Source organism: Narcine bancroftii, chromosome 2 (assembly GCF_036971445.1).
Source record: "Narcine bancroftii isolate sNarBan1 chromosome 2, sNarBan1.hap1, whole genome shotgun sequence".
Lineage (NCBI taxonomy): Eukaryota > Metazoa > Chordata > Chondrichthyes > Torpediniformes > Narcinidae > Narcine > Narcine bancroftii.
The window spans coordinates 187,408,730-187,433,316 of record NC_091470.1 but is presented as its reverse complement, the minus strand read 5'-3'; the positions used below and the strand labels follow the sequence as shown (position 1 = coordinate 187,433,316).

General features: G+C 47.2%; 1 protein-coding gene across 1 annotated transcript in view; it reads right to left on the bottom strand.

The window, feature by feature from the left end:
* The window catches only part of LOC138753019 (uncharacterized), a 114,482-nt gene that overhangs the window by 63,111 nt on the left and 26,784 nt on the right, over window positions 1-24,587 (bottom strand). The window contains exons 13-32 of the mRNA XM_069915613.1: window positions 24,412-24,525; window positions 23,604-23,846; window positions 22,544-22,761; window positions 21,441-21,520; window positions 20,235-20,344; window positions 18,286-18,421; window positions 17,760-17,934; window positions 17,156-17,207; window positions 16,317-17,033; window positions 15,292-15,384; window positions 14,268-14,547; window positions 13,225-13,409; window positions 12,842-13,122; window positions 12,620-12,752; window positions 11,312-11,519; window positions 11,117-11,201; window positions 10,512-10,887; window positions 10,293-10,419; window positions 7,936-8,020; window positions 7,277-7,536 (exon numbers count right to left, since the gene is read on the bottom strand). Of these exons, the coding sequence (XP_069771714.1) occupies window positions 7,277-7,536; window positions 7,936-8,020; window positions 10,293-10,419; window positions 10,512-10,887; window positions 11,117-11,201; window positions 11,312-11,519; window positions 12,620-12,752; window positions 12,842-13,122; window positions 13,225-13,409; window positions 14,268-14,547; window positions 15,292-15,384; window positions 16,317-17,033; window positions 17,156-17,207; window positions 17,760-17,934; window positions 18,286-18,421; window positions 20,235-20,344; window positions 21,441-21,520; window positions 22,544-22,761; window positions 23,604-23,846; window positions 24,412-24,525 (3,958 nt within the window). The remainder of the gene's footprint in view (window positions 1-7,276; window positions 7,537-7,935; window positions 8,021-10,292; window positions 10,420-10,511; window positions 10,888-11,116; window positions 11,202-11,311; window positions 11,520-12,619; window positions 12,753-12,841; window positions 13,123-13,224; window positions 13,410-14,267; window positions 14,548-15,291; window positions 15,385-16,316; window positions 17,034-17,155; window positions 17,208-17,759; window positions 17,935-18,285; window positions 18,422-20,234; window positions 20,345-21,440; window positions 21,521-22,543; window positions 22,762-23,603; window positions 23,847-24,411; window positions 24,526-24,587) is intronic.

The following is a 24,587-nucleotide window of genomic DNA, read 5'->3' as shown; positions in this document are numbered from 1 at the left end:
AGGTAATCTAAGAAATATTACATTTACAACTATATTATCCTATATTTTTGCATCTATATATTATACATGTATTGAGGCTGTGCGTATGATATTGTAGTTCAAAGGTGTGATTTTAATTTTGCTAGTTGTTTATCTCACAACTATCACCATAATCTATGGGAATTACAAGTAACATTAGGGCAAAAATCAGTCCTAAGAACTCTGTATGGTCATTGTTTGCTACATAGGGCTCATGTGCCTAAAATTAAATGATCTCGTGTCTATTCAGCTGTAAATTCTTGTTGTAATTTAAGAGAGAAGAGGCTTGTCATAATGTAATTCTTGTTGTAATGTAAGAGAGGAGAGGCTTGTTGTAATGTAATGTAATTCTTGTTGTAATGTAAGAGAGAAGAGGCTTGTCATAATGTAATTCTTTGTTGTAATGTAATAGAGGAGGGGCTTCTTGTTGCAATGTAATTCTTGTTTTAATGTAAGAGAGAAGAGGCTTGTCGTAATGTAATTCTTGTTGTAATGTAAGAGGGGAGAGGTTTGTTGTAATGTAATTCTTGTTGTAATGTAAGAGAGAAGAGGCTTGTCGTAATGTAATCCTTGTTGTAATGTAAGAGAGGAGAGGCTTGTTGTAATGTAATTCTTGTAATGCAAAAGAGGAGGGGCTTCTTGTTGTAATGTAATTCATGTTGTAATGTAAGAGAGGAGGGGCTTCTTTTTTTAAAAAAAAATTTTATTTTTCACACCATAAATCACATTAGCCATGATACACACTTTTTCTTTTTCACACATATACAGTGGCATTTTCTTCCCCCCCCCCTCCCTCCTCCCAAGCCACCCCCCCACCACCCCCCCCTCCCATCCATTTTAGGTATACAATCTAGGTTACATTAAACCAGTCAGACAATGTTGTCATTCAACAAAAATACACCAGAAATTCTACTGAGTCCATTCTTTTCTTTCCTTCTCCTTCCATCAACTTAGGTAATGATTGTCCCCGGTAGGTTTTCGCTATTGTATTTAATATAAGGCTCCCATATTTGTTCGAATATTTCAATATTATTTCTTAAACTATATGTAATTTTTTCGAATGGAATACATTTATTCATTTCTATATACCACTGTTGTATTTTCAGATTATCTTCCAATTTCCAGGTTGACATAATACATTTTTTTGCAACGGCTAGAGCTATCTTAACAAATCTTTTTTGTGCATCCTCCAAATCAATTCCAAATTCTTTGTTTTTTATGTTACTTAGGAGAAAGATCTCTGGATTCTTTGGTATATTGTTTTCTGTTATTTTATTTAATATCTGATTGAGATCTTCCCAAAATTTTTCTACTTTCTCACATGTCCAGATTGCATGAATTGTTGTTCCCATTTCTTTTTTACATCGAAAACATCTATCAGATACTGTTGGGTCCCATTTATTTAACTTTTGAGGTGTAATGTATAGTCTGTATATTGTATCATACGTAGCCTCGTATTTATTGTATTTCTCATCGTTCCAGAACATAATTTCTCCCATGTTTCCTTTTTTATCTTTATATTTAAATCTTGTTCCCATTTTTGTTTAGTTTTACCATTTGTTTCCTCATTCTCCTTTTCTTGCAGGTTAATATACATATTTGTTATAAATCTTTTGATTAACATTGTATCTGTAATCACATATTCAAGGTTACTTCCCTCTGGCAAACTCAAACTGCTTCCTAATTTATCCTTCAAGTAGGATCTCAATTGGTAATATGCCAGCGCTGTATCTCCAGTTATATTGTACTTATCTCTCATTTGTTCAAAGGATAAGAATCTACTTCCCGAAAAACAATTTTCTATTCTTTTAATCCCTTTTTTTCCCATTCTCTAAAGGAAAGGTTATCTATTGTAAAAGGGAGTAACTTATTTTGCGTCAATATTAGTTTTGGTAATTGATAATTTATTTTATTTCTTTCTACATGAATCTTATTCCAAATATTGAGGAGATGATGTAATACTGGAGAAGTTCTATGTTGTACCAATTTTTCATCCCATTTATATAATATGTGTTCAGGTATCTTTCCCCTATTTTATCTAATTCTAATCTCGTCCAGTCTGGTTTTTCCCTTGTTTGATAAAAATCTGATAGGTATCTTAATTGTGCGGCTCTATAATAATTTTTAAAGTTTGGCAATTGTAAGCCTCCTTGTTTATACCATTCTGTTAATTTATCTAGTGCTATCCTCGGTTTCCCCCCCTCTCCATAAAAATTTCCTTATTATTTTCTTTAACTCTTTGAAGAATTTTTCTGTCAGTTGTATTGGCAATGCCTGAAATAAGTATAATATCCTTGGAAAAATGTTAATTTTAATACAGTTTATCCTTCCTATTAGTGTTAGTGGTAAATCTTTCCAATGCTCTAAATCGTCCTGTAATTTTTTTCATTAGTGGATAATAATTGAGTTTATATAGTTGGCCGAGATTTTTGTTTATTTCTACACCTAGGTATCTTATTGCCTGCATTTGCCATCTAAATGGAGATTCCTTCTTAAATTTTGAGAAATCCACATTATTCATAGGCATTGCTTCACTTTTATTTACGTTTATCTTGTAACCCGACACTTCTCCATATTTCTTCAATTTCTTACATAATTCTTTTATTAATAGTTCTGGTTCTGTTAAGTACACTATAACATCATCCGCAAATAGACTGATTTTATATTCCTTGTCTTTTATTTTTATTCCTTTTATATTATTATCTATTCTTATCAATTCTGCTAGTGGTTCTATAGCTAACGCAAACAATAAAGGTGATAGTGGGCATCCCTGCCGCGTTGACCTGCTTAAGTTAAATTGCTTTGATACATGTCCATTTACTGTCACTTTCGCTAACGCTCCCTTATATAATGCTTTAATCCAATTAATATACTTCTCCGGTAAACTGAATTTTTGCAATACTTTGAACAAATAATTCCATTCTACTCTGTCGAAGGCCTTCTCTGCGTCTAAAGCAACTGCTACTGCAGGTGCTTTACTTCCTTCTACTGCATGAATTAAGTTAATAAATTTACAAATATTGTCTGTTGTGCGTCTTTTTTTGATAAATCCAGCTTGGTCTAAATTTACCATTTTCGGTACCTGCTCTGCTAATCTGTTTGCTAATAGTTTAGCTATTATCTTATAACCTGTGTTTAGTAAAGATATTGGTCTATATGACGCTGGTGAGAGTGGATCTTTCCCTTGTTTTAGTATTACTGTAATTATTGCTGTTTTACATGAATCTGGTAAGCTTTGTGTTTCATCAATCTGGTTGATTACATCCAGGAGGGGCGGAATTAATAAGTCTTTAAATGTTTTGTAGAATTCTATTGGAAATCCATCCTCTCCTGGTGTCTTATTATTTGGTAATTTTTTTATTATCTCTTGTATTTCTACTGTTCCAAATGGTTCTGTTAATTTATTTTGTTCGTCTATTTGTAGTTTTGGTAGTTCAATTTTAGTCAAAAATTCATCTATTTTCCCTTCTTTCCCTTAGTTTTCAGTTCGGTACAATTGTTCATAGGATTCTCTAAAGTTTTCCTTAATTTCTTTTGGATTATATGTAATTTGTTTGTCTTTTTTCCTTGATGCCAATACCATTTTCTTAGCTTGTTCTGTCTTAAGCTGCCATGCTAGGATTTTGTGCGTTTTTTCACCCAGTTCATAATATTTCTGTTTTGTCTTCATTATATTCTTCTCTACCTTATATGTTTGTAATGTTTCATATTTTATTTTTTTATCCACCAATTCTCTTCTTTTAGTTGTATCTTCCTTCATTGCTAATTTTTTTTCTATATTTACTATTTCCCTTTCCAACTGCTGTTTCCTGATTATAGTCCTTCTTCATCTTGGTTACATAACTTATTATTTGCCCTCTAATGAATGCTTTCATTGCATCCCATAGTATAAACTTATCTTCCACTGATTCCGTATTTATTTCAAAATACATTTTTAATTGTTTTTCAATAAATTCTCTAAAATCCTGCCTTTTAAGTAGCATGGGGTTTAATCTCCATCAAAACATTCTTGGAGGGATGTCCTCTAGCTTTACTGTCAATATTAAGGTTGAATGGTCCGATAGTATTCTAGCTTTATATTCTGTTTTTCTTACTCTATCTTGCATACTAGCTGATAACAAAAATAGGTCTATTCTTGAGTATATTTTATGTCTAGCCGAGTAATATGAATATTCCTTTTCTTTTGGGTTTTGTTTCCTCCATATATCCAAAAGTTGCATTTCTTGCATTGATTTAATTATAAATTTGGTTACTTTGTTCTTTCTGTTAATTTTTTTCCCAGTTTTATCCATATTTGAATCCAAATTCAAGTTGAAATCCCCTCCTATTAGTATGTTCCCTTGCGTATTAGCTACCTTCAAAAAGATTTCTTGCATAAACTTTTGATCTTCTTCTTTAGGTGAATATACATTGAGTAGATTCCAAAACTCCGAATATATCTGACATTTTATCATTACATATCTCCCTGTTGGATCTATTATTTCCTCTTCTATTTTAAATGGCACATTTTTACTAATTAATATAGCCACTCCTCTTGCTTTTGAATTATACGATGCTGCTGTTACATGTCCTACCCAATCTCTCTTTAATTTCTTGTGCTCCAATTCAGTTAAGTGTGTTTCTTGGACAAATGCTATATCAATTTTTTTCTTTTTTCAGTAAATTTAGCAGTTTCTTCCTTTTAATTTGGTTATGTATTCCATTAATATTTAAAGTCATATAGTTCAACATAGCCATTTTATACTTTGTTTATCTTCCCTTTCCGTTTTTCCATCATTACCTTTCCTCCTTTTCCATTTCTGTTTTCTTATTTTAAACCCTTTATAAGACAACATTCCTAAAACATCAAACATTTTCCTTATTCTCCTATTTATAACTTCTTTAGCCCCAATCTCCCCTTCCCCTCCTGAGTTGTCCTTTATCCCTTGTCGGACAACCACATCTCCCCTCTCCATTTGGGTTTGCGAATTCACTCGCAAGCGTCAACTGATTTTGCAGTGACCGCAACTCCCCCCCACCCAGCCCCCCCCAGAAAAGATTTCACTTTTCATATGTAACAAAGGTCACTCTTTTAATTCCCTCCTTATTCTCTCTATTCCATTACCTTCCCTTATTAATTCTTGTCTATACTATCTATATTTTCCTCTAAATACAGATACATTCACGTATGCACATTATACCTATACACTCTTATACCTCTTTACCCACATACATATCAATCGTGATCATTTTTACTCTCATTACACGTCTTCATCCCTCAGTCTATTTTGTAATTTTTCTGCAAATTTTCGTGCTTCTTCTGGATCCGAGAATAGTCTGTCTTGTTGGCCTGGAATAAATATTTTCAATACCGCTGGATGCTTTAGTATAAATTTATACCCTTTCTTCCATAAAATCGCCTTTGCTGTATTGAACTCCTTTCTCTTCTTTAGGAGTTCAAAACTTATATCTGGATAAATGAAGATTTTTTGCCCTTTGTACTCCAGTGGCTTGTTGCCCTCTCTTACTTTTTCCATTGTCTTCTCTAGTATCTTTTCTCTTGTAGTATATCTTAGGAATTTTACTAAAATAGATCTTGGTTTTTGTTGTGGTTGTGGTTTAAAGGCCAATGCTCTATGTGCCCTTTCTATTTCCATTTCTTGCTGTAGTTCTGGACATCCTAGGATCCTAGGGATCCAATCTTTTATAAACTCTCTCATATTCTTGCCTTCTTCATCTTCCTTAAGGCCCACTATCTTTATGTTATTTCTTCTGTTATAATTTTCCATTATATCTATTTTCTGAGCTAACAGTTCTTGTGTCTCTATAACTTTTTTATTAGATTCCTCTAATTTCTTTTTTAAGTCCTCTACCTCCATTTCTGCTGCTGCTTCCCACTCTTCCATCTTGTCCATTTTCTTTCCCATTTCTGTTAAGGTCATATCTATTTTATTCATTTTCTCTTCTGTGTTGTTTATTCTTCTTCTTAAATCATTAAATTCCTGTGTTTGCCATTCTTTAAATGACTCCATGTATTCTTTAATAAGAGAAAGTATATCCTTTGTCTTGCCTTTCCCTTCTTCTTCTATTTCACTGTACTCTTCCTCTTCCTCTTCCTCTGGGTTGGTCATCTGTTGTTTCTTTGTTGCCCTTTTCTTCTCTTCTTTCTTGTTTTCATTGTCTTCTGTGTTCTCTTCTTGCTGCAGGTGTTCTGCAGCTGTTGTTGCCGGCTGTGGAGATCGACTCCCCAGCTGGTCATCCCTCCCGTCGGTGTGTTTTTTTTCATGCGCGGTTGCGCACTTTTACTCGGCTCAGCGAGCCATTTTTGTAGTCCAATTTCTACCGACCTGAGGGAGCGGGTTTCTCTCTCCACCGCGGGCCTCTTCGAACAGGTAAGGCCTTCTCCTTCTTCCTCCGTTGTCTTCTCTTCCTCTCTTCTTACCGTTGATTTTGATTTTTCTTTTTTTGTCGCCATCTTCTTTCCACCTTTATACTCACTTTTCTTTAACTTTTATTTCTGTGCCTTTGTGTTTTCCTTTGTTTTTTCTGACTTTTCTGGAGAGGGCTGGAGTTCACCGTCCGGCCACTACTCCATCACGTGACTCCTCAGAGGAGGGGCTTCTTGATGGAATGTAATGTAATTCTTGTTTTAATATGAGAGGAGAGGCTTCTTGTTGTAATGTATTGTAATTCTTGTTGTAATGTTAGAGAGAAAAGGCTTGTTGTAATGTAATTCCTGTTGTGATGTAAGAGAGGAGAGGCTTCTTGTTGTAATGTAATGTAATTCTTGTTGTAATGTAAGAGAGAAAAGGCTTATTGTAATGTAATTCTTGTTGTAATGTAAGAGAGAAGAGGCTTCTTTAATTCATATGTTTTGGATGTGTCCTAGCCTTGAAAAATACTGGAGGGAGGGATTTCAAACTCTATCATTCATTTTTAATGTAAATTTCGAGCTTTACAGTAGACAAATGTATGCATGTCTCATTCTAAATGTAGTATTATGTGACAATAATGGAACATTTACCTTTAGTCATAAACCTTGGGTGAGGGGATAGGGTTTAGAATCACGCTGTATGTGGCAAAAAATAATCTTGTAAGTTCGATTTTGAATAATGGTTGCGTTATATAGATTTTCCAGTTTGTGAAGTTATCTAATTTGTTGTGAAAGAAAGGATTCTACATGGTCTGGTACTGAAGGAGGGGGTGACACCGTGAATTTACCGCACTGGGTGACGCCAACCCTCGTGACCCCAGTGGGGGGAGTGACCGAGATATTCACCTCTGCAGATAGCTGTGTTATAGACCCTTCCCTGTGAATCTCTCATGATGCTCCATCGTCCAGTACTGAGGCAGGTACGGGTCCCTTTTGGATATGGATAGAAACCCAGGGGGCAGGTGTACTTCAGGACACTGCCGACGGCCACGCCATCAGAGAGAGTCACGGTGCCGCCAGTGATGTTTATGCCAGGGTTGCAGCTCGCTCCATCGGTGAGGAGATCACCTGTGTTCGGGTTGGGGAGAAAGCAGAGGCTCCACTTACTGGTGGGCATCAGGCAGAGTTACAGCCCAAACTGGGTGCCCGCCTCAGTGTCCACATGGTGGAACCGTGGAGGATCATAGCAGCAGGTGTGAAACTCACACACACACACACAGACACACACACACTCACACACATACAGGCACACACACAAACATACACTCACATGCTCACACACAGACACTCACATACAGGCACACATACATGCACAGACACTCACTCACACACAGAGGCACACACACAGGCAGACACTCATGCATGCGCACACACACACATTCACACGCACACACATATCCCACAGACACACCCCATCCCCACCCCCACCCCCCATAATGCAAGCAGATTATCCAGCCATGCAGTTGTATCGACTCCAGTTCACTGGGAAAGTCCAGTTATCTCACCTTGTGCGGTAACGGAGAGCAGGAACAGGAAGAAACCCTCGGACAGTGAGAACGGCCCCATTCCCAGGACTCAGATGATTTGCTTCTGCGACAGGCGCCAGGAATGGAATTTGTTATGAAGCTGGGTTAATGGATAAACTTTGTGCAAATACAGGGGGATGCAACCTGATCAGTGGGGTCATTGAAACGCTGACATCATGTCATACTCTCCTGGGACATGATTCCGACCGTACCCAACTCTACCGCCCCACTGCTCACTGTCTGACTGAGCCCCTCGCCCAGCCATGGCTCAAATTTAAAACTCTTGCTTGGCTTTAAAACACACACATCTCTCCCATCTCTGTAACTCGTCCAGAACTTTACACCCCTCCCTGTCTCTGTAACCCCCTCCAGATCCCACACCCCTCCCCATCTCTGTAACCCCTCCAGAACTCTACACCCCTTCCTGTCACTGTAACCCTTTCTAGATCTCTAAACCCCTCCCTATCTCTGTAACCCCCTCTGGACCCCAATACCCCTCCCTATCTCTGTAGCTCCCTCTGATCCCCTACACACCCCTATCTCTGTAACCCCCTCCAGAACACTGCATCCCTCCCTATCTCTGTAATCCCCCCAACCCTGGACCCCTATACATTCAACCTCCCTTGCAGTCCTACACACCTCCCTATTTCTTTAACTCTCCACCGAAACCCAACACCCCTCTCACTTAACCACCTCCGCCCCCCCCACCCTCTTCCTCGGACCAGTGAACCCTCCCCTATCTCCCTATCACCCTCCTGGTCCCAGCATTTCTCCCTGCTCCTCTCAGACCCCTACACCCTCTTAATCAACAACTCACAGGCAGGAGGTAATCAGTGGATAAGGGAAGGAAGGCACACCTGCAAGCAGGGAGAGGGTTGGCACCATGAACTCACCAGTGTCCTATAGAGTTTCAAAATTATGTAACAGAGTTAAAAATGGGTTTTAATAATTTATATTCTCAATTCTATATTGTGAATTTTATCTCAATGAGTTACTCGCAATTACTGTCATTTCTATAATGTTTCTGGGGGAATGAGTTTGATGGGGCTCATCCCTTGTGCACCTCCTAGGCCCTTCCTTCCTGTGTCTCACACTGCTTGTTACCTTGCTAAGGTTAAGTGGGGGGGGGGGGGGGTGGGGAGAAGATTGCTACTGGACTATTTTTAAATGTTTTCCTTGGAAAATGAATTGGTTATGCCTTCAACCTTATATTGTTCATTAGTCATATTATTATGCTCTACAGTTGGTTTTGTATTGTTTTAGCCATTAATGTAAGTTTTATGGATGCTTTTATCTTACTGGTGTTTTTACTCCATTACCACGTGCTGGTCATGTGATCACCATGGCTTTGCTGAGATTTCACAGTGTAAATTCTGTTATTTTGCATGCTTAGGAGCAAAGCGGTTAAAAAGGGAAGCACCCCCTAAGACAATGGTGGTTGTACTATTTCATCTTTGGAAGGTACAGAATTTCCTTGTTAAATGTATGATTCCAGCTAGTTAATTTTTCTATGCAGTTTTTAACTCGCCCACCAGGTGCCACTGTTTTCATCTTGTAAATATAGTTCTTTTTAAATAGTTGGAAAGTTTTTAAAATGCAAAATGTTTTCCTGGGGAAATCTTAAAAGCTCTCATCTAACAATATGTACACCGAGTTGAGTACATACTGAAATGTTAAGTGTGCAGTTGAGGAAAAGGATGAATGGGATAGCGACACAGCTGTTAATTTTCTAAAGGAGCAAGGTGGGGGTGGTGGGGGGAATGGGAAGAAACCCCAGATGGTTGTAATATTTTGTCTTCGAAAGGGAGCAAATAAACAATTCTGTGAGTCGCCTTGTCTTCTGCGCCCTATGCAAACCCCTTACAACTACATCCCCGCTCTTGTACGCTATTCTTCAAGAAATTAATGCCAACATTGCAGTCACCTTCACCCACCACCCCCCCCCCCCCCCCCACCGACTCAACCTGGCGATCAACCTTTAGGGTATCCTGCACGAGGACTCCTTAGTCCCCGTGCACTGCCAAATTCTGAATTTTCTCCCCAACTAATTAATAGTCTACCCGTCCATTTCTTCCACTAAAGTATGTCCCCCAGCTCTTTGCAACATTGTCTTCCACCTCTTTACCCATTCTCTTCCAAGTCTCTTTCCATATCCTCAGCTCCACCCGCCCTGCTACCTGTTTTGCATTACCTGCAAATTTAGCCACAAGGCCATCTACTTCAGACGCCGTCATTTATATATGTCAAAAGAAGCGACCTCTGCCGAACGCCTCTGCTAACTGGTAGCAATCCAGGATAGGATCCCTTTGCTTCCTGCCGATCAGCCAACCCACTACCCACATTAGTATCCTTCCCGTAATTCCATGGGCACTCGTCTTGTTTAGCAGCCTCAGGAAGCGGAACCTTGTCGAAGGCCTTTTGGAAGTCCAAAAACACAACATCGGCTGCATTCCCACCCCTCAGCTTGTGATGGTTTTAAAACATTGCAGTAGGTTTGTCAGGCATGACTTTCCTTTAAGGGAACCATGCTGACTTGGGCTGATCTTTTCACCCACCTCCTGGTATTCTGTTACTTCATCCTTGACAATTGACTCCAACAGCTTCCCAACAACCAACATCAGGCAAATAGGTCTATAATTTCTTTTCTGCTGCCTCCCTCGCTTCTTAAACAGTGGAGTGACATTCACGATTCTCCAGTCCACCAGAACCGTGACAGAATCCATTGAAAGAACATGTTCCTGGAAGAACATTATCAATGCTTCCACCATCTCTACAGTTAACTCTTTCAGAACCTGAGGGTGCCTTCCATCTGACTTAGCCCTGCAGAAGGTCGTGGACACAGCCCAGGACGACGCAGGGCAAAACCCTCCCCACAGGGAATGCTGGTGTCGGAGGGCAGCAACGATCACCTTCCACCCTCTGTTCTCACTGCTGCCATCAGGAAAGAGGTGTCGTGGCCACAAGACTCGCACCCACCAGGTTCAGGAACAGCTGCTCCCCCTCCACCATCAGACAACTCCACCAGGGGCTCATTTAAGGACTCTGACGTGCACTTTATTGATTTTCTTTGCTCTCTCTCTCTCTCTATTGCACATTCGGTTTGTTTATATTCATTATCTGTTTACCGTTCTTTGTTTACACATTTATTTTTTTGCACTACCAATTAGTGGTAATTCTACCATGCCCGCAGGATAAAGGGATCTCAGGGATGAATATGATGTCATGTAGGTACTTGGACAATAAATCTGAATTCTTAGATCATTTAGCTTCCCAAGGCATCTCAGATGATCTAGACTGGAAGAGTTCATCCTGAGACAGAGATGGAGGGATTGAGAGAAAGGAATAGAATCCTTACAGGGTGCTGGGTGTGAAGAGGTGTAGTCATGGGAGATGGTAGGTTTGTCAGAAATGTCTGCAAAAAGTTTGTCCCCCAAGATGGAGACGGAGAGTTCAAGTAAGAGGAGTGTGTCGCCAGAGATGGACTCAGTGGATTTGAGGTCAGGGAAGAAGATGGGAGCAAAGCGAATAAAATGAATGAGCTCATCACGGGTGCAGGAGGCAGCCTCGATTAGAGTCAGCAATGAAGAGAAGGAAGAGTTATGGAGCCTTGATTGTGGAGGTTTGCAGCGTGGATTGCTCCATGAAGACAACGAACAGGCAGGCAAAGCCAGGAGCCATGCGGGTCACCATTGGAACCCCATTTTGTTCCTAAACCCTTTCTATCTGTAACACCCTCGTCTGCTAATATTTACCTATCTGTAAACCCCTGCACACCCGTCTCTGTAACCCTCTCCAGTCTCCTACAACCCTCCAACTCTGTAACCCCCTCCAGCTCCAAGACCCCCCGTCTCTGTAACCCCCTCCAGCTCCAAGACCCCCTGTCTCTGTAACCCCCTCCAGCTCCAACACCCCCTGTCTCTGTAACCCCCTCCAGCTCCAACACCCCCTGTCTCTGTAACCCCCTCCAGCTCCTACACCCCCGTCTCTGTAACCTCCTCCAGCTCCTACACCTCATGTCTCTGTAACCTCCTCCAGCTCCTACACCTCATGTCTCTGTAACCCCTCCAGTCTCCTACACCCCTCCCTGTCTCTGTAACCCCTCCAGCTCCTACACCCCTCCCTGTCTCTGTAACCCCCTCCAGCCCCTCCCTGTCTCTGTAACCCCCTCCAGCCCCTCCCTGTCTCTGTAACCCCCTCCAGCCACTCCGTCTCTGTAACCCCCTCCAGCCGCTCCCTGTCTCTGTAACCCCCTCCAGCCCCTCCCTGTCTCTGTAACCCCCTCCAGCCCCTCCCTGTCTCTGTAACCCCCTCCAGCCCCTCCCTGTCTCTGTAACCCCCTCCAGCCCCTCCCTGTCTCTGTAACCCCCTCCAGCCCCTCCCTGTCTCTGTAACCCCCCACAAGCCCCTACACCCCTCCCTATCTCTGTTACCCTCTCTGGTCTCCTGCACCCTCTCGATCTTTATACCATCTCCAACCCCTACTCCCTCCATATCTCTCTAAGCTGCTCTATCCATACCCCTCTCTCCTAACCCATGGGCCTCTACACCCACTAAGTGTGAACCCCCAGCCCTCTCTAACCCTTACATTATCATCTGTCATCTTCTTCAGCCCTGACACCCCCTCCGGTTCGGGCAGTTCCCCCTATCTGTTTTACCCACCTACTTTCGGGGGCTTCCCCAGCTCTAGAATCTGATTGACTTGACTCCTCTGGTCTCGATCTCTGCGATTCCATTTATCAGTCCTTCCTGCCGCCTTCCGTTCTCGGATCTTTTGATCTGTGACTCGAACGCTGTATCTGAGAGCAGTGAGTCAGGTAGGAAACACAGAAATGGTGGGGGAACTCAGCCATTTTCTCAGTGTCCACAGGAGGTAAAGATATATCACAGACAGTTCAGGCCTGAGCCCTTCCACAAGGAATAAGCAAGGAACAGGAAGGTGTCAGAATAATGAGGAGGTGAGAATTGATTTTGGCTCTGGGAAAGGAGACAGAGGGAGAAGAAGGGAAGAGAGAGTGAGAGAGAGAGCGGGGGAAAGGTGACAGGGGGAAGAAGATGGGGAGGGGGTGTTGAATAGAAACCTGAGAACTTGATGTCAACACCTTCCAGTTGGAGGGCGCCCAGATGGAGGATGAGGTGTTGTTCCTCCAATTTGCGGGTGGTCTCAGTCTGGCAGACCACGGACAGACAAGGGAGTAGGGAATTGAAATGGGTGGCCACTGGGAGATCCACGCTATCGAGGCAGGCGGAAAGTCGTCACTCCTCTCCAACATGGAGGAGATCACAACGGGAGCACTGGACGCAATAGACGAGCCCCAAGCGAAGGGTTGCTTCGCCTGGGAGGACTGTCCCTGAATGGTGGTGAGGGAGGGAGGGGACTGTCTCGTTTGGTGTCCTGTGAGCAGCAGAACGACTCAGTCGGAGGCGGTGCTCCGATAGGTCCCCCATCGCAGGTCCTGTCAGGTGAACACCAACGGGAGTTGTCTGACAATGGATCTAGCACAGTGGTGTCACCCAGTGCGGTAACTCATGGTGTCACCCCCACCTCTTCCTGTACCAGACCATAAAGAATTCTTAGTAATATTTTTGTACTAATGTTAATCATGGATCACTAAATGTAAAGGTGATTGTTGCAAGATTTTTTTTAAAAACCAGCAAAATTAAAATAACACCTTTAAACTACAATATCATAGGGCAGCAACAAAACAACAGCGCTTGCTTATTTTCATGCGCAGACGGAAACACGTGATTCGATATGTCGTTGTCATTGGGTCACAACAACAGCTCTGCCCGGAGCCCATTAGAAGGTTCAAAACGTAAATGACTGTCGAGGATTACCCTCGTAGGTCTATGGATACATGTCAGCCGGTGACGAAAAATGTTTTTGTGGTTATAACGAATGACAGGGATATTTGTATAAAAAAATAAATTTCTGCAGAAACACCGCACAAAAAAATTTGTAGACGGTCATTATGGTGTCACCCCCTCTGTGGCGCAGTCCCCACCCCCCCTGACTCTAGTGCCTCTTCCTGAGTCCCTGCCCAACTGACCAAATTAACCCACCATTGGACTCCGAGAAACTACTCTTGGATCGTAAACGCAACCAACCAAACGTGGTCCAAGTATTCACTTAAACTTTATTAATGAGGCGAGAAGTCGGGTGAGGAAGATTTATACAGGAATCAGAATTGCAGACAGCAGAAAATGAGGGTTCCTTTCACCAGGTCGGGCAGCGTCTGCGGAGCAAGAAACCCCATGATGCTTCAGGTCGACGATCCTTCTAACGGTGGCAATAACTCTGTTTCTCTTTCTACTGGGGGAATTAGGCATTGACGGTGGTTGCGTGAACTCCCAGATGAGTTTCAGCAAGGTTCTGAATGGGTAGCTCTCCATACAAGTACAAATGACGGCCACAGGATACGTTGCGGTGGGAAGGATGGGTGCCGATAACCTTGACACGGCTTGGGGGAAGAAGGGTGATGGGGCTTCTCCACTGTTCAGGCTCCCAAGGACTAGGATCTCCACAAGCCAGGGGGACGGGTGCAGAAGGGGCAATGGCTCAGGTTCTGCGGTGCGAGGGCATTCTCCTGGGCACTTTGGAGGTGAGAGGGAGGGAATTCTCATTGGTGGGGAAGGCAAATGAGGGTGGTAGGATTAGCCAGGCAGTGGGGGGGGGGGAATGGATCAGTTCACCATTAAATGGCGGCTGAATGGCCTATTTTCCTCCTCCGATGTTTTCTGTCAAGGCATGTCAAGGACGACACTTTCCTTATTTCTAATATTATTATCCTAATTTCAAAAGCATGAGCAGCAAGATCCCGAATTTCTCTCTTTAATCCAATTGTGCAGCTGCTGCTTTCTGTAGTTTTAATTCGTTGATAAAGCGGATAAACATTTTGCGTAACTTTGCATTAAAGATGTTCATAACGATAAATAAACAAAGCATTTACTGTAGAGATACAAAACGTATATGAAGAAGCTCAAACTTTAAAGAGATTCATAATGATAAACAAATTTAAAGAGAAACAGAAACATTCAAAGAAAATATTTTCGAGCTCAAATCCTGTTAGGCCATTAGTCCTCGTACATATTACATTATAGTAAGATACAAACCACAGTCTCTTAAAGAGACAGGGACAAAATCAACAAAGAATTAAAAGAAAACACAAGGTTTTAACCTTTACAGCAAGACCAGGAGATAGCTTGATAAGGAGAGACATTCCATCTAGTATGCACGACCCTCAGACCCAAACTCTGCTGGTGTTACCCCCCACCCCCCATTTCCTAATTGACAAAGTCAAGGGTGTCTCCAAGCTTTTCCTTCAACCATTTCTGCACCTTGAAGAGATTGATGTGGAAATCCCGGGCGCTGGCCCAGTCAGGGTTGGGGTCTTCACACACGTTTACCACTCCCCAACTCAGGACCCCAACCTAGAATCCAAAAAAAAGCAGAACTGCTATCAGAGTCACGCCAGGGCTGGAGTCAGCTGGGTGAGGACGTCAAGAGGACGATGGGGGGCTGTTGAGGTGAGGAGCACGGGGGTTGGGAGCTGGTGGTGGGTGCGGGTGATGGGACGGAGGGGTCAGAAGTGGCCTGGGTTGTGTTGAGGGGGGGTGGATGGTGGGGGTCATGGGTGAGAGGAGCCCTTCGTTGGGGGAGGAGCTGGCTTTGCGGAGAGGGCTTCAAAAAGGGGGTGGATGGGATTGAGGACTTTGGGACCATGAAGGCATTGGAGGGATCTGTGGAGTGCAAGGGTCCCAGGGGTAGTGATGAGCATTGGGTGGGAAGATTGAAGGGGGATGGGGCTGGGTTGAGGTGTGAAGGCACAGGGAGGGCCCTCATTTCGAGGGGGTCTGGTGTTTAGGCGGGGTGGAAAGATCCAGATGAGACAGATAAGTCCAACAGGTAGAGTGGGGGACAGAGCAGAGAGGCAGAGAGAGAGAGAGAGAGAGAGAGAGAGAGAGAGAAAATGCAGTAGGTGGTGCCTAGACTGTGTGCAATAGTGGCCGCCAACTTCAATTCCCCACCTCCTTTCCTTGCTGACTTGTGACCCGTGGTCTCACGCATGGCCAGATTGAGACCACCCACAAATTGGAGGAATCTTCTGTCTGGGCCTCCTCCAACTGGATGGTGTAAACATCAACCTCTCTGCCTCTTGTTAACCCTCCCCCCCACCTCAGTTCTTCCCTATCGCCTTTCCCCAGCTCCCTCTCTCTCCTCCTTTCCCCTCCATCCTCTCACTCCCCCTTTTCCCTCCACCGACTCTCTCTCTCCTTTTCCCTCCATCTGCTCTCTCCCACCCCACCCCCTTTCTTTTTTTTTAAATCAATTCTCACCTCCTCTCTTATAATATCCAATTAACCCCTTTTGTGGGTCTGGACCCCTCCCCCAGCCTTATCTGAGTGGGTCTGGATCCCTCCCCCAGCCTTATCTGAGTGGGTCTGGACCCCTCCCCCAGCCTTATCTGAGTGGGTCTGGACCCCTCCCCCAGCCTTATCTGAGTGGGTCTGGACCCCTCCCCCAGCCTTATCTGAGTGGGTCTGGACCCCTCCCCCAGCCTTATCTGAGTGGGTCTGGACCCCTCCCCCAGCCTTATCTGAGTGGGTCTGGACCCCTCCCCCAGCCTTATCTGAGTGGGTCTGGACCCCTCCCCCAGACTTATCTGAGTGGGTCTGGACCCCTCCCCCAGCCTTAAGTGGGTCTGGACCCCTCCCCCAGCCTTATCTGAGTGGGTCTGGACCCCTCCCCCAGCCTTATCTGAGTGGGTCTGGACCCCTCCCCCAGACTTATCTGAGTGGGTCTGGACCCCTACCCCAGACTTATCTGAGTGGGTCTGGACCCCTCCCCCAGACTTATCTGAGTGGGTCTGGACCCCTCCCCCAGCCTTATCTGAGTGGGTCTGGACCCCTCCCCCAGCCTTATCTGAGTGGGTCTGGACCCCTCCCCCAGCCTTATCTGAGTGGGTCTGGACCCCTCCCCCAGACTTATCTGAGTGGGTCTGGACCCCTCCCCCAGCCAGCCTTGTCCTGGGGACCCGATGCCTGAGCCGGTTCACCGACTCCCCGGCCCCCCGCCGCCTCTGCGTGTGCGTGGAGTGTGCGAGGTTGCTGCCCCCCCGCTCTCAGAGGCTACTCCCCAAATTCCGGCGGCACCTCAGCCTCCCCCCCACACACAACCCTGATCTACGCCCCCCCCCCCTACCCCCACGGTGCGGGCGGTGGATCTCCTCGTGGGGTGAGCCCCGCCAAACTGGCTATTCAGGTCGCGGGCGGTCAAGGGTGAGGGCGAGCTGACGGCCTACCCGTCTTCCGGGCCTATGCAGTGTTGGAGCGGGAGCACACGGTGTCCCGAGGGGACAGTGACCACAGGATCCCCCCCCCCCCTTTCCCGGGGATCGCGTGTGTAATCAAGAGGCGGTCGCTATCGCTGCTTCTCGCGGGTCTTTTGCTGTGTTATTGGCGGTTTTTGGTTGTAGCTCGGAGTGTGTTTTGTGTCTTAGATAAAGTTTGTAGGTTTAAATTTAAAAAGTACTCGGTATTAGGTCCCTGTGGAGAACGGGACTCGCCCTTCGGTTTTCGCCCACACTCACCGCTCCTGGAGCTCACTGGAAGGAAGGAGAGTGGCTCGATTCCCCCGGCCAGCAAGAGGTGCTCTGCCCCCCGGCCCCACCCCGCCCCTACTCATCCCCCGCCCCGCCCCTACTCATCCCCCGCCCCGCCCCTACTCATCCCCGCCCCGCCCCGCCCCTACTCATCCCTCGCCCCGCCCCTACTCATCCCCCGCCCCGCCAGCCTCAGGGACTCACCTGTATGAAGCGCCATTTCTTGCCAATGAACAGCGATCCTCCCGAGTCACCTGCGAATCAAGAGCCGCGACGGTCCCGCCGTTAGTGCCGCGTTTAACTGGCTCAGGGATCCGGGGGAACCTGGCACCACCACCCACTCCCCCGCCCATCCCCTCCCCACACCCGCGACTCTCACCTGGTTTGGATCCGATGTGTGACCGGGGTGGGGGGCACGGGCAGGAACATCAGGGGAACACATATGCAGGGCAAAGCACACATGCACACGCACGTGTGGGCACACCCACTCAAATTCTCACACCCACTCACTCTCACACAAACACACACACAGACACTCACTCACACAGACACACGCACACAGACTCTCACACACAGACACTCACACACACACACTCACAGACACACGCACAAAGACACTTACACAGACACTCACACACAGACACACACTCACTCTATCCAGATACAGGCAGGAGAAATAGCCGGACACACTGGATGGCGCAGATTCAGTGAGTGGCCATGACCGTCTCACCTTTACATGAAACCGCCTCTTTAATGGGTTGAGTCCCCCCCGTGCAGAGGAAGTTTTCGGTGACCACCTCTGAAACGTCTTTCACTTGCTGATATTCTCGAGCATGTAGCGCCTTCTCCTCACAAGCTCTCTTTGCCTGCAGGCAACGGACACGGCAGTGAATGTTTGTAGGGATGTAAGCACCGAAACATGCGGCCTCAGCAGCAGTCTATCCCAACCTGACACAGGCTAGGACCATGGGGGTGTGGGGGTGGGGGTGGGGGGGGGGGTGGTGGCACGGGAACAGGAAGGTGCTGAGGATGGAATGAGATGATTAGTCAAATCCTACAGAACATGGCTACAACGTAAGGGGTGGGAGGGGTTTAAATGAGATTTACAAGGCAATGTATTATGGGATTAGTTCGACTGTCACCATGGTCAACATAGACAGGGTGGGCCGAAGGGCTTGTTCTTAGGCTTTGCTTGTCTATGTTCTGTGGACGTTGAAAGACTGGAAACCCCTGGATTCTGCTCATTCCAGTTTTCCTCTCTCTTCCCCCTCCCTCCCCACCCTCTCTTTTTATATGCGTGTGTCAGTCTGTGTCTGTGTGTGTGGGTCTGTGTGTGCGTGTCTGTGTGTGTGGGTCTGTGTGTACGTGTCTGTGTGTGTGGGTCTGTGTGTGTCTGTGTGTGTGTGTGCCTGTGTGTGTGTATCTGTGTGTGTGTCTTTGTATGTGTGTGTCTGTGTGTGTGTCAGTGTGTGTGTGTCTGTGTCTCTTTGTGTCTCTTTGTGTGTTTCTGTGTATGTGTGTCTGTCTGTCTGTGTCTGTGTGAGTGTGTCTGTGTGTCTGTGTGTGTGTGTGTCTGTGAATGTGTCTGTGTGTGTGTCTGTGTCCGTGTGTGTCTGTGAGTGTGCCTGTGTGTGTCTCTGTGTGTCTCTGTGAGTGTGCCTGTGTGTGTCTCCGTGTGTGTCTGTCTGTGTGTCTGTCTGTGTCTCGGTGTGTTTGTGTCTGTCTGTGTGTGTGTCTGTATGTGTCTCTATGTGTATGTGTGTGTGTGTCTGTCTGTGTGCACGTGTCTGTCTGTGTGTGCGTATCTCTGTGTGTGTGTCTGTGTATGTGTGTGTGTCTGTGTGTGTGTGTGTGTGTATACAGAATATGATTGTGACCCCAAAACCCAGCAGCAATAGAAATTCACCAAGACAAATCGTTACTTTAACAAAAGTTACTTTAAATTTTCTTTAAACATAAAAACAGGATCAAACTTTAACTTATTACTTAACTCCCTCCTAATTCTAAGCGCACGTGTGTGTAATCTGTGAGTAAATTCAGGAAAGGTCTTCGATTCATAGTCCAATCTCACTCCTCCAAGTTCACTGGTATCAGTCAATTCTTCCACTGTGCACAGAATTCAATACCTCCTCTTCCTTAATGCTGACCTGCTGCAGATTCTCCACAAACCCCTCCCTTCCACGTACATCTCCTTGGTGAGTACACATAAGTATTAAGGAACTTGCCTACATCCTCTACTCCGATTACACTGGTCCTTCATATCTCTCCATCTCCCTTCCACTCTCTCCTGCCTTTCTCTCACTGTCTCTCACTTTCCCTCCCTTCCCCTCCTTTCCACTCTCTCCACCTCTCTTCACCCTCCCCACTCCCTCTCTCTCTCCCTCCCCTCTCTCCCCTTCACCTCCCCTCTGCTCTCCCCTTCCCTCTCCCCTTCTCTCTCCCCTCCACCCTTGCCCCCTCCTCCCTCTCCCCTTGCCTCTCTCCCCTCCTCCCCATTCTCCCTCTCTATTTATCCATCTATCTCTCCCTCTGTATGGATGGAACAAGGTCCCCCACCCCCAGTTGAATGATGTGGTGCCCTCAGACGGACAGCGTTGCAGGATGGTTCCCTGCTGACGGCCGGGGGGGGGGGGCGGTTTAGGGGGACAGTTCCAGTGTCGGAGTCACTGGGTCACATACCCCCTCGTTGGTCTTGATGGTGACGTAACCGTCTTTTTCCTGCCGCGTCTCCTTGTCCTCCTTCACGAAGATGGCCTGCACTGGGTTGTTGGTGGGAAGCAGCAGTGACACTGCAGAGGCAAACAGGAGTCGGGGACGAAACAATGGAAGTCGGCCCACTGCCCCTTCCGCCCACCCCTAGGCCAGAGGAGCGACCCCCAGCCCTGTCCCGGAGACCACACTTCGCGCGCAGCAGCCAGACATTCATGCGCTCCCGGGGACACGCTGGTGCACACACTCCTCTCTCCCCCTCACCCTTCCCCTCCCTTGCCTTCCACTCCCTCTCCCCAACCCTCCCTCTCCCCTCGGCCTCCCCCTCCTCCTCCCCCTCCTCCTCCCCCTCCTCCTCCCCCCACTCCTTCACCTCCCTCTCCCCTTGCCATTCCCCTACCTCTCCCCACTCCTTCACCTTCCTCTCCCCTTGCCCTTCCCTCCCTCTCCCCTCCCCTCCTCCTCCTTCCCCTTCCTCTCCCTTGCCTTCCCCTCCCTCTCCCCACCCTTCCCCTCCCTCTCCCGCCCTTCCCTCCCTCTCCCCTCCTACCAGTCCCTCTCCACCCCCTTCCTCTCATCTTGCCCTTCCTCTCCCCTTCAACCCCTTCCCCTCCCTCTCCCCCACCCTTCCCTTACCTCTCCCCACCCTTCCCCTCCCTCTCCCCCGCCCTTCCCCTCCCTCTACCCACCCTTCCCCTCCACCTCCCTGCCCTTCCCCTCCCTCTCCCCCTTTAAACCCCCCTCCTTCCACTCCCTCTCCCCCTTGTCCTTCCCCTCCCTCTCCCCTCTCCTTAACCCCCCCTCCTTCCCCTCCCTCTCTCCCTTGCCCTTACCCTCCCTCTCCCCACCCTTCCCCTCCCTCTCCCCACCCTTCCCCTCCCTCTCCACGCCCTTTCCCTCCCTCTCCCACCTCCTTAACCCCCCTCCTTCCCACTCCCTCTCCCCCTTGCCCTTCCCCTCCCTCTCCCCACCCTTTTCCTCCCTCTCCACCACCCTTCCCCTCCCTCTCCCTGCCCTTCCCCTCCCTCTCTCCCCTCCTTAACCCCCCTCCTTCCACTCCCTCTTCCCCTCCTCTCCCCCCTCCTTAACCCCCCTCCTTCCACTCCCTCTCCCCCTTGCCCTTCCCCTCCTTCTCCCCCCTCCTTCCCATCCCTCTTCCACTCCCCCCTTCCTTACATTGATCCCTGCACGTGGTCTTCGGATGAGGTTTACGCAGGGCGCGAGTTGTCTCTTGCGTGCACGGCAAGCAGATGGACCTGTGAAGAAAGGACACAGTCACCATGAGCATTCCCCTCCCAGCCGAGTACTTCCTTTCGCCACAGACCTTGGTGGGGGGGTAGGGGGTGTGCTCATAGTCCCAACCAAAGACCAGGCCTAGGGTGACCTGAACAGTCCAATTTGGAACACCAACGTTGTTTTTTTAAAAATCAATTTCTAATCACCAGAATGTTGGGTGGGACAGGAATCAATCCGATGACTGGGGTGGGAGTTACGTCGAGACCACGCCCAGGTTATGGTTAAGGGAACAGGGTTTGAGGGATAATCTGATCTTTCCATACTCACTCTCCTGCTAACCCCCTCAAGATCAGTACACGTACTCAACAACTTACAATGGGGTGTGTTCCAGAAAATTCAAAAAGAATTCAATTATTCCTCGTATAACAGCCCCGTATCAGCCCCCACCCTGATCCCACGGCCCCGCTCTCTCCCCACAGCCCCGTATCATCCCCCACCCTGATCCCACAGCCCCGTTCTCTCCCCACAGCCCTGTATCAATCCCCACCCTGATCCACAGGCCCCGCTCTCTCCCCACAGCCCTGTATCAGCCCCCACACTGATCCCACTGCCCAACATCTCCCCACAGCCCCATATCAGACCCCCACACTGATCCCACGGCCCCCTCTCTCCCCGCAGCCCTGTATCAGTCCCCACCCTGATCCCACGGCCCCCCCACTCTCCCCCACAGCTCCGTATCAGTCCCCACACTGATCCACGGCCCCAACCTCTCCCACAGCCCTGTATCAGTCCCCACACTGATCCCACAGCCCCGCCTCTCTCCCCACAGCCCTGTATCAGTCCCCCCACTGATCCACTGCCCCCTCTCTCCCCACAGCCTTGTATCAGTCCCCACACTGATCCCACTGCCCCCTCTCTCCCCACTGCTCTGTATCAGCCCCCAGACTGATCCCACGGCCCCACTCTCTCCCCACTGCCTGTATCAGCCCCAGACTGATCCCAATGCCCCCTCTCTCCCCACAGCCCCGTATCAGTCCCCACACTGATCCCACTGCCCCGCTCTCTCGCCACTGCCCTGTATCAGTTCCCAGACTGATCCCACTGCCTCACTCTCTCCCCACAGCCCTGTATCAGCCCCCAGACTGATCCACTGCCCCACTCTCTCCCCACAGCCCTGTATCAGCCCCCACACTGATCCCACTCTGTTCCCACAGCCTGTTTTCACTCCCTGCAAGCTTTCTGACTGCTTGACCAAGGGAGGCTGCAGAGAATTCACCTCAGAGCAATTATCAGCGTTTGTTGGAAAAAAATCATCGATGCTTACGACGACCGTACTTTCACGAAAGTAAATAACGAGTCACTCTATTGTACCATCGTAAAGTCGAGAAATCTGACCCCAGTAAGTAGGGGAGTGCCTGTAAATTAGGCGACCACATCACCAAGTGCCTTCTTTGCACTATCCCATAACCTCTAGCCCAGGGGCGGCCAAACTTGCTCAAAGTAACATAGCCGTAAATGTTAGAGGTCGAGAGCACTAAGACTTGAAAGAAATACTTCACACACATTTCTACTCCTACGTGCATATTTAGTTACAAAACCTTTTATATCAATATTAGGAAATACATGTACAAATAATATTTATTCATGTGTGTAGTTTTTAAACTGTTTATTAGTTTCAATAATTATAAAGTGCATATATACAAGTGTAATTATGTGCACTAATAAGTAATCCCTCTGCCATTGGTGATTAGTAAGGGATTGCTTAAGGTGGGATGTGAGCAGGAAGGGAAGGTGAGAATCACTGCTCTAGACCCCGATTGTTACTGAAATATTTTGCTTGAAAATAATGTAATTGGGCCCATTTCCCTTTGGAGCTCTGAAACTGTGCACATGATGAGTCAATGAGGGACGATTAAAACAGGTTTTCAACCTTTTTCTTTCCACTCACATCCCACCTTGAGCAATCCCTCATTCATCACAGAGCACCGATGGCAGGGGGGATTACTTAAAGTGGGATGTGAGTGGAAAGAAAAAGGCTGTGAACCGCTGGTGTGGGGAGTCGACTGTTGCGCCCATTCTACCTTTGATCGCGGTCGTTCAGGCCGTCAGGAGCTCGGGGTGTAGGGAGCTCGGATGGGCGGGAATGGATGGTAAGTCTGCATTTGAGACGGCAGCTGGCCAGTGAGAATCCGCGGTTGGGGACGTAGGGGCCTCCGCATCATCACCCACAGCTGCCATCTCCCACTTCAGTTGGTTCCGACGCGAGCATTTCTGCCTCCCTAGCTGAACGGTCATGCATTTGTAATATTGTTTATTACAAGTGTAATATTGCTGACACTTATGCATCTGTAATGGTGTTAAGGAGGAACCACACCTCTGGCTACTCTCCAGCCGGATGGCGTTAACATCAATTTTACCCTTCTGCCTCACCTGCTCTCCCTTCCCTTTGCACAACCTGGATGAAGGGCTCAAGCCCGAAACGTCGGTGATGTATCTTTATATTGGCTACACAAAGGACATGGACTTTCTCCAACCTTGAGTGTATTTTTAACTTCAACCCCGCTGTCTGCAGTCTTGCATGTTCCTGCCTTTACAGCACCAGTGATCGGGACCAGGATTCGAATCCTACGCTGTCTGTCAGGAGTTGGTACATTCTCCCCATGTCTGTGTGGGATTTCCCCAGTGGTGGGGGGGGGGGGGTACTCCCGTTTCCTCCCACCTTTCATTAATGGGCCCGTTTCCGTGGAGTAGGTCTAAATTTAAAAAAAAATCCCATGCTTGTGAACACCGTCCTCTCACAGACTCGGCCCCGTGCACTAACTGTGTCAAGCTTCTCGGTCGGGAGGAGGGGAGGGGGTGGTGGTGGGAGGAGTCGTTCACCTGCTTATTCCCTCTTGTCACCGTGGGATACACTCGGGGAGCGGAGGGTGTGGTGATACACCACTAGCTGACTGCAGGGGGCGACCTGTGTACATGCAAGAAGATCACCAGAGGACAAGGCCACACCTGGCCGGCTGTCAATCACCTGCCGGGATATAAACCACATCCGGTCCCTCATGATCAGTCACTCGGAGCCAGCACAGCTAA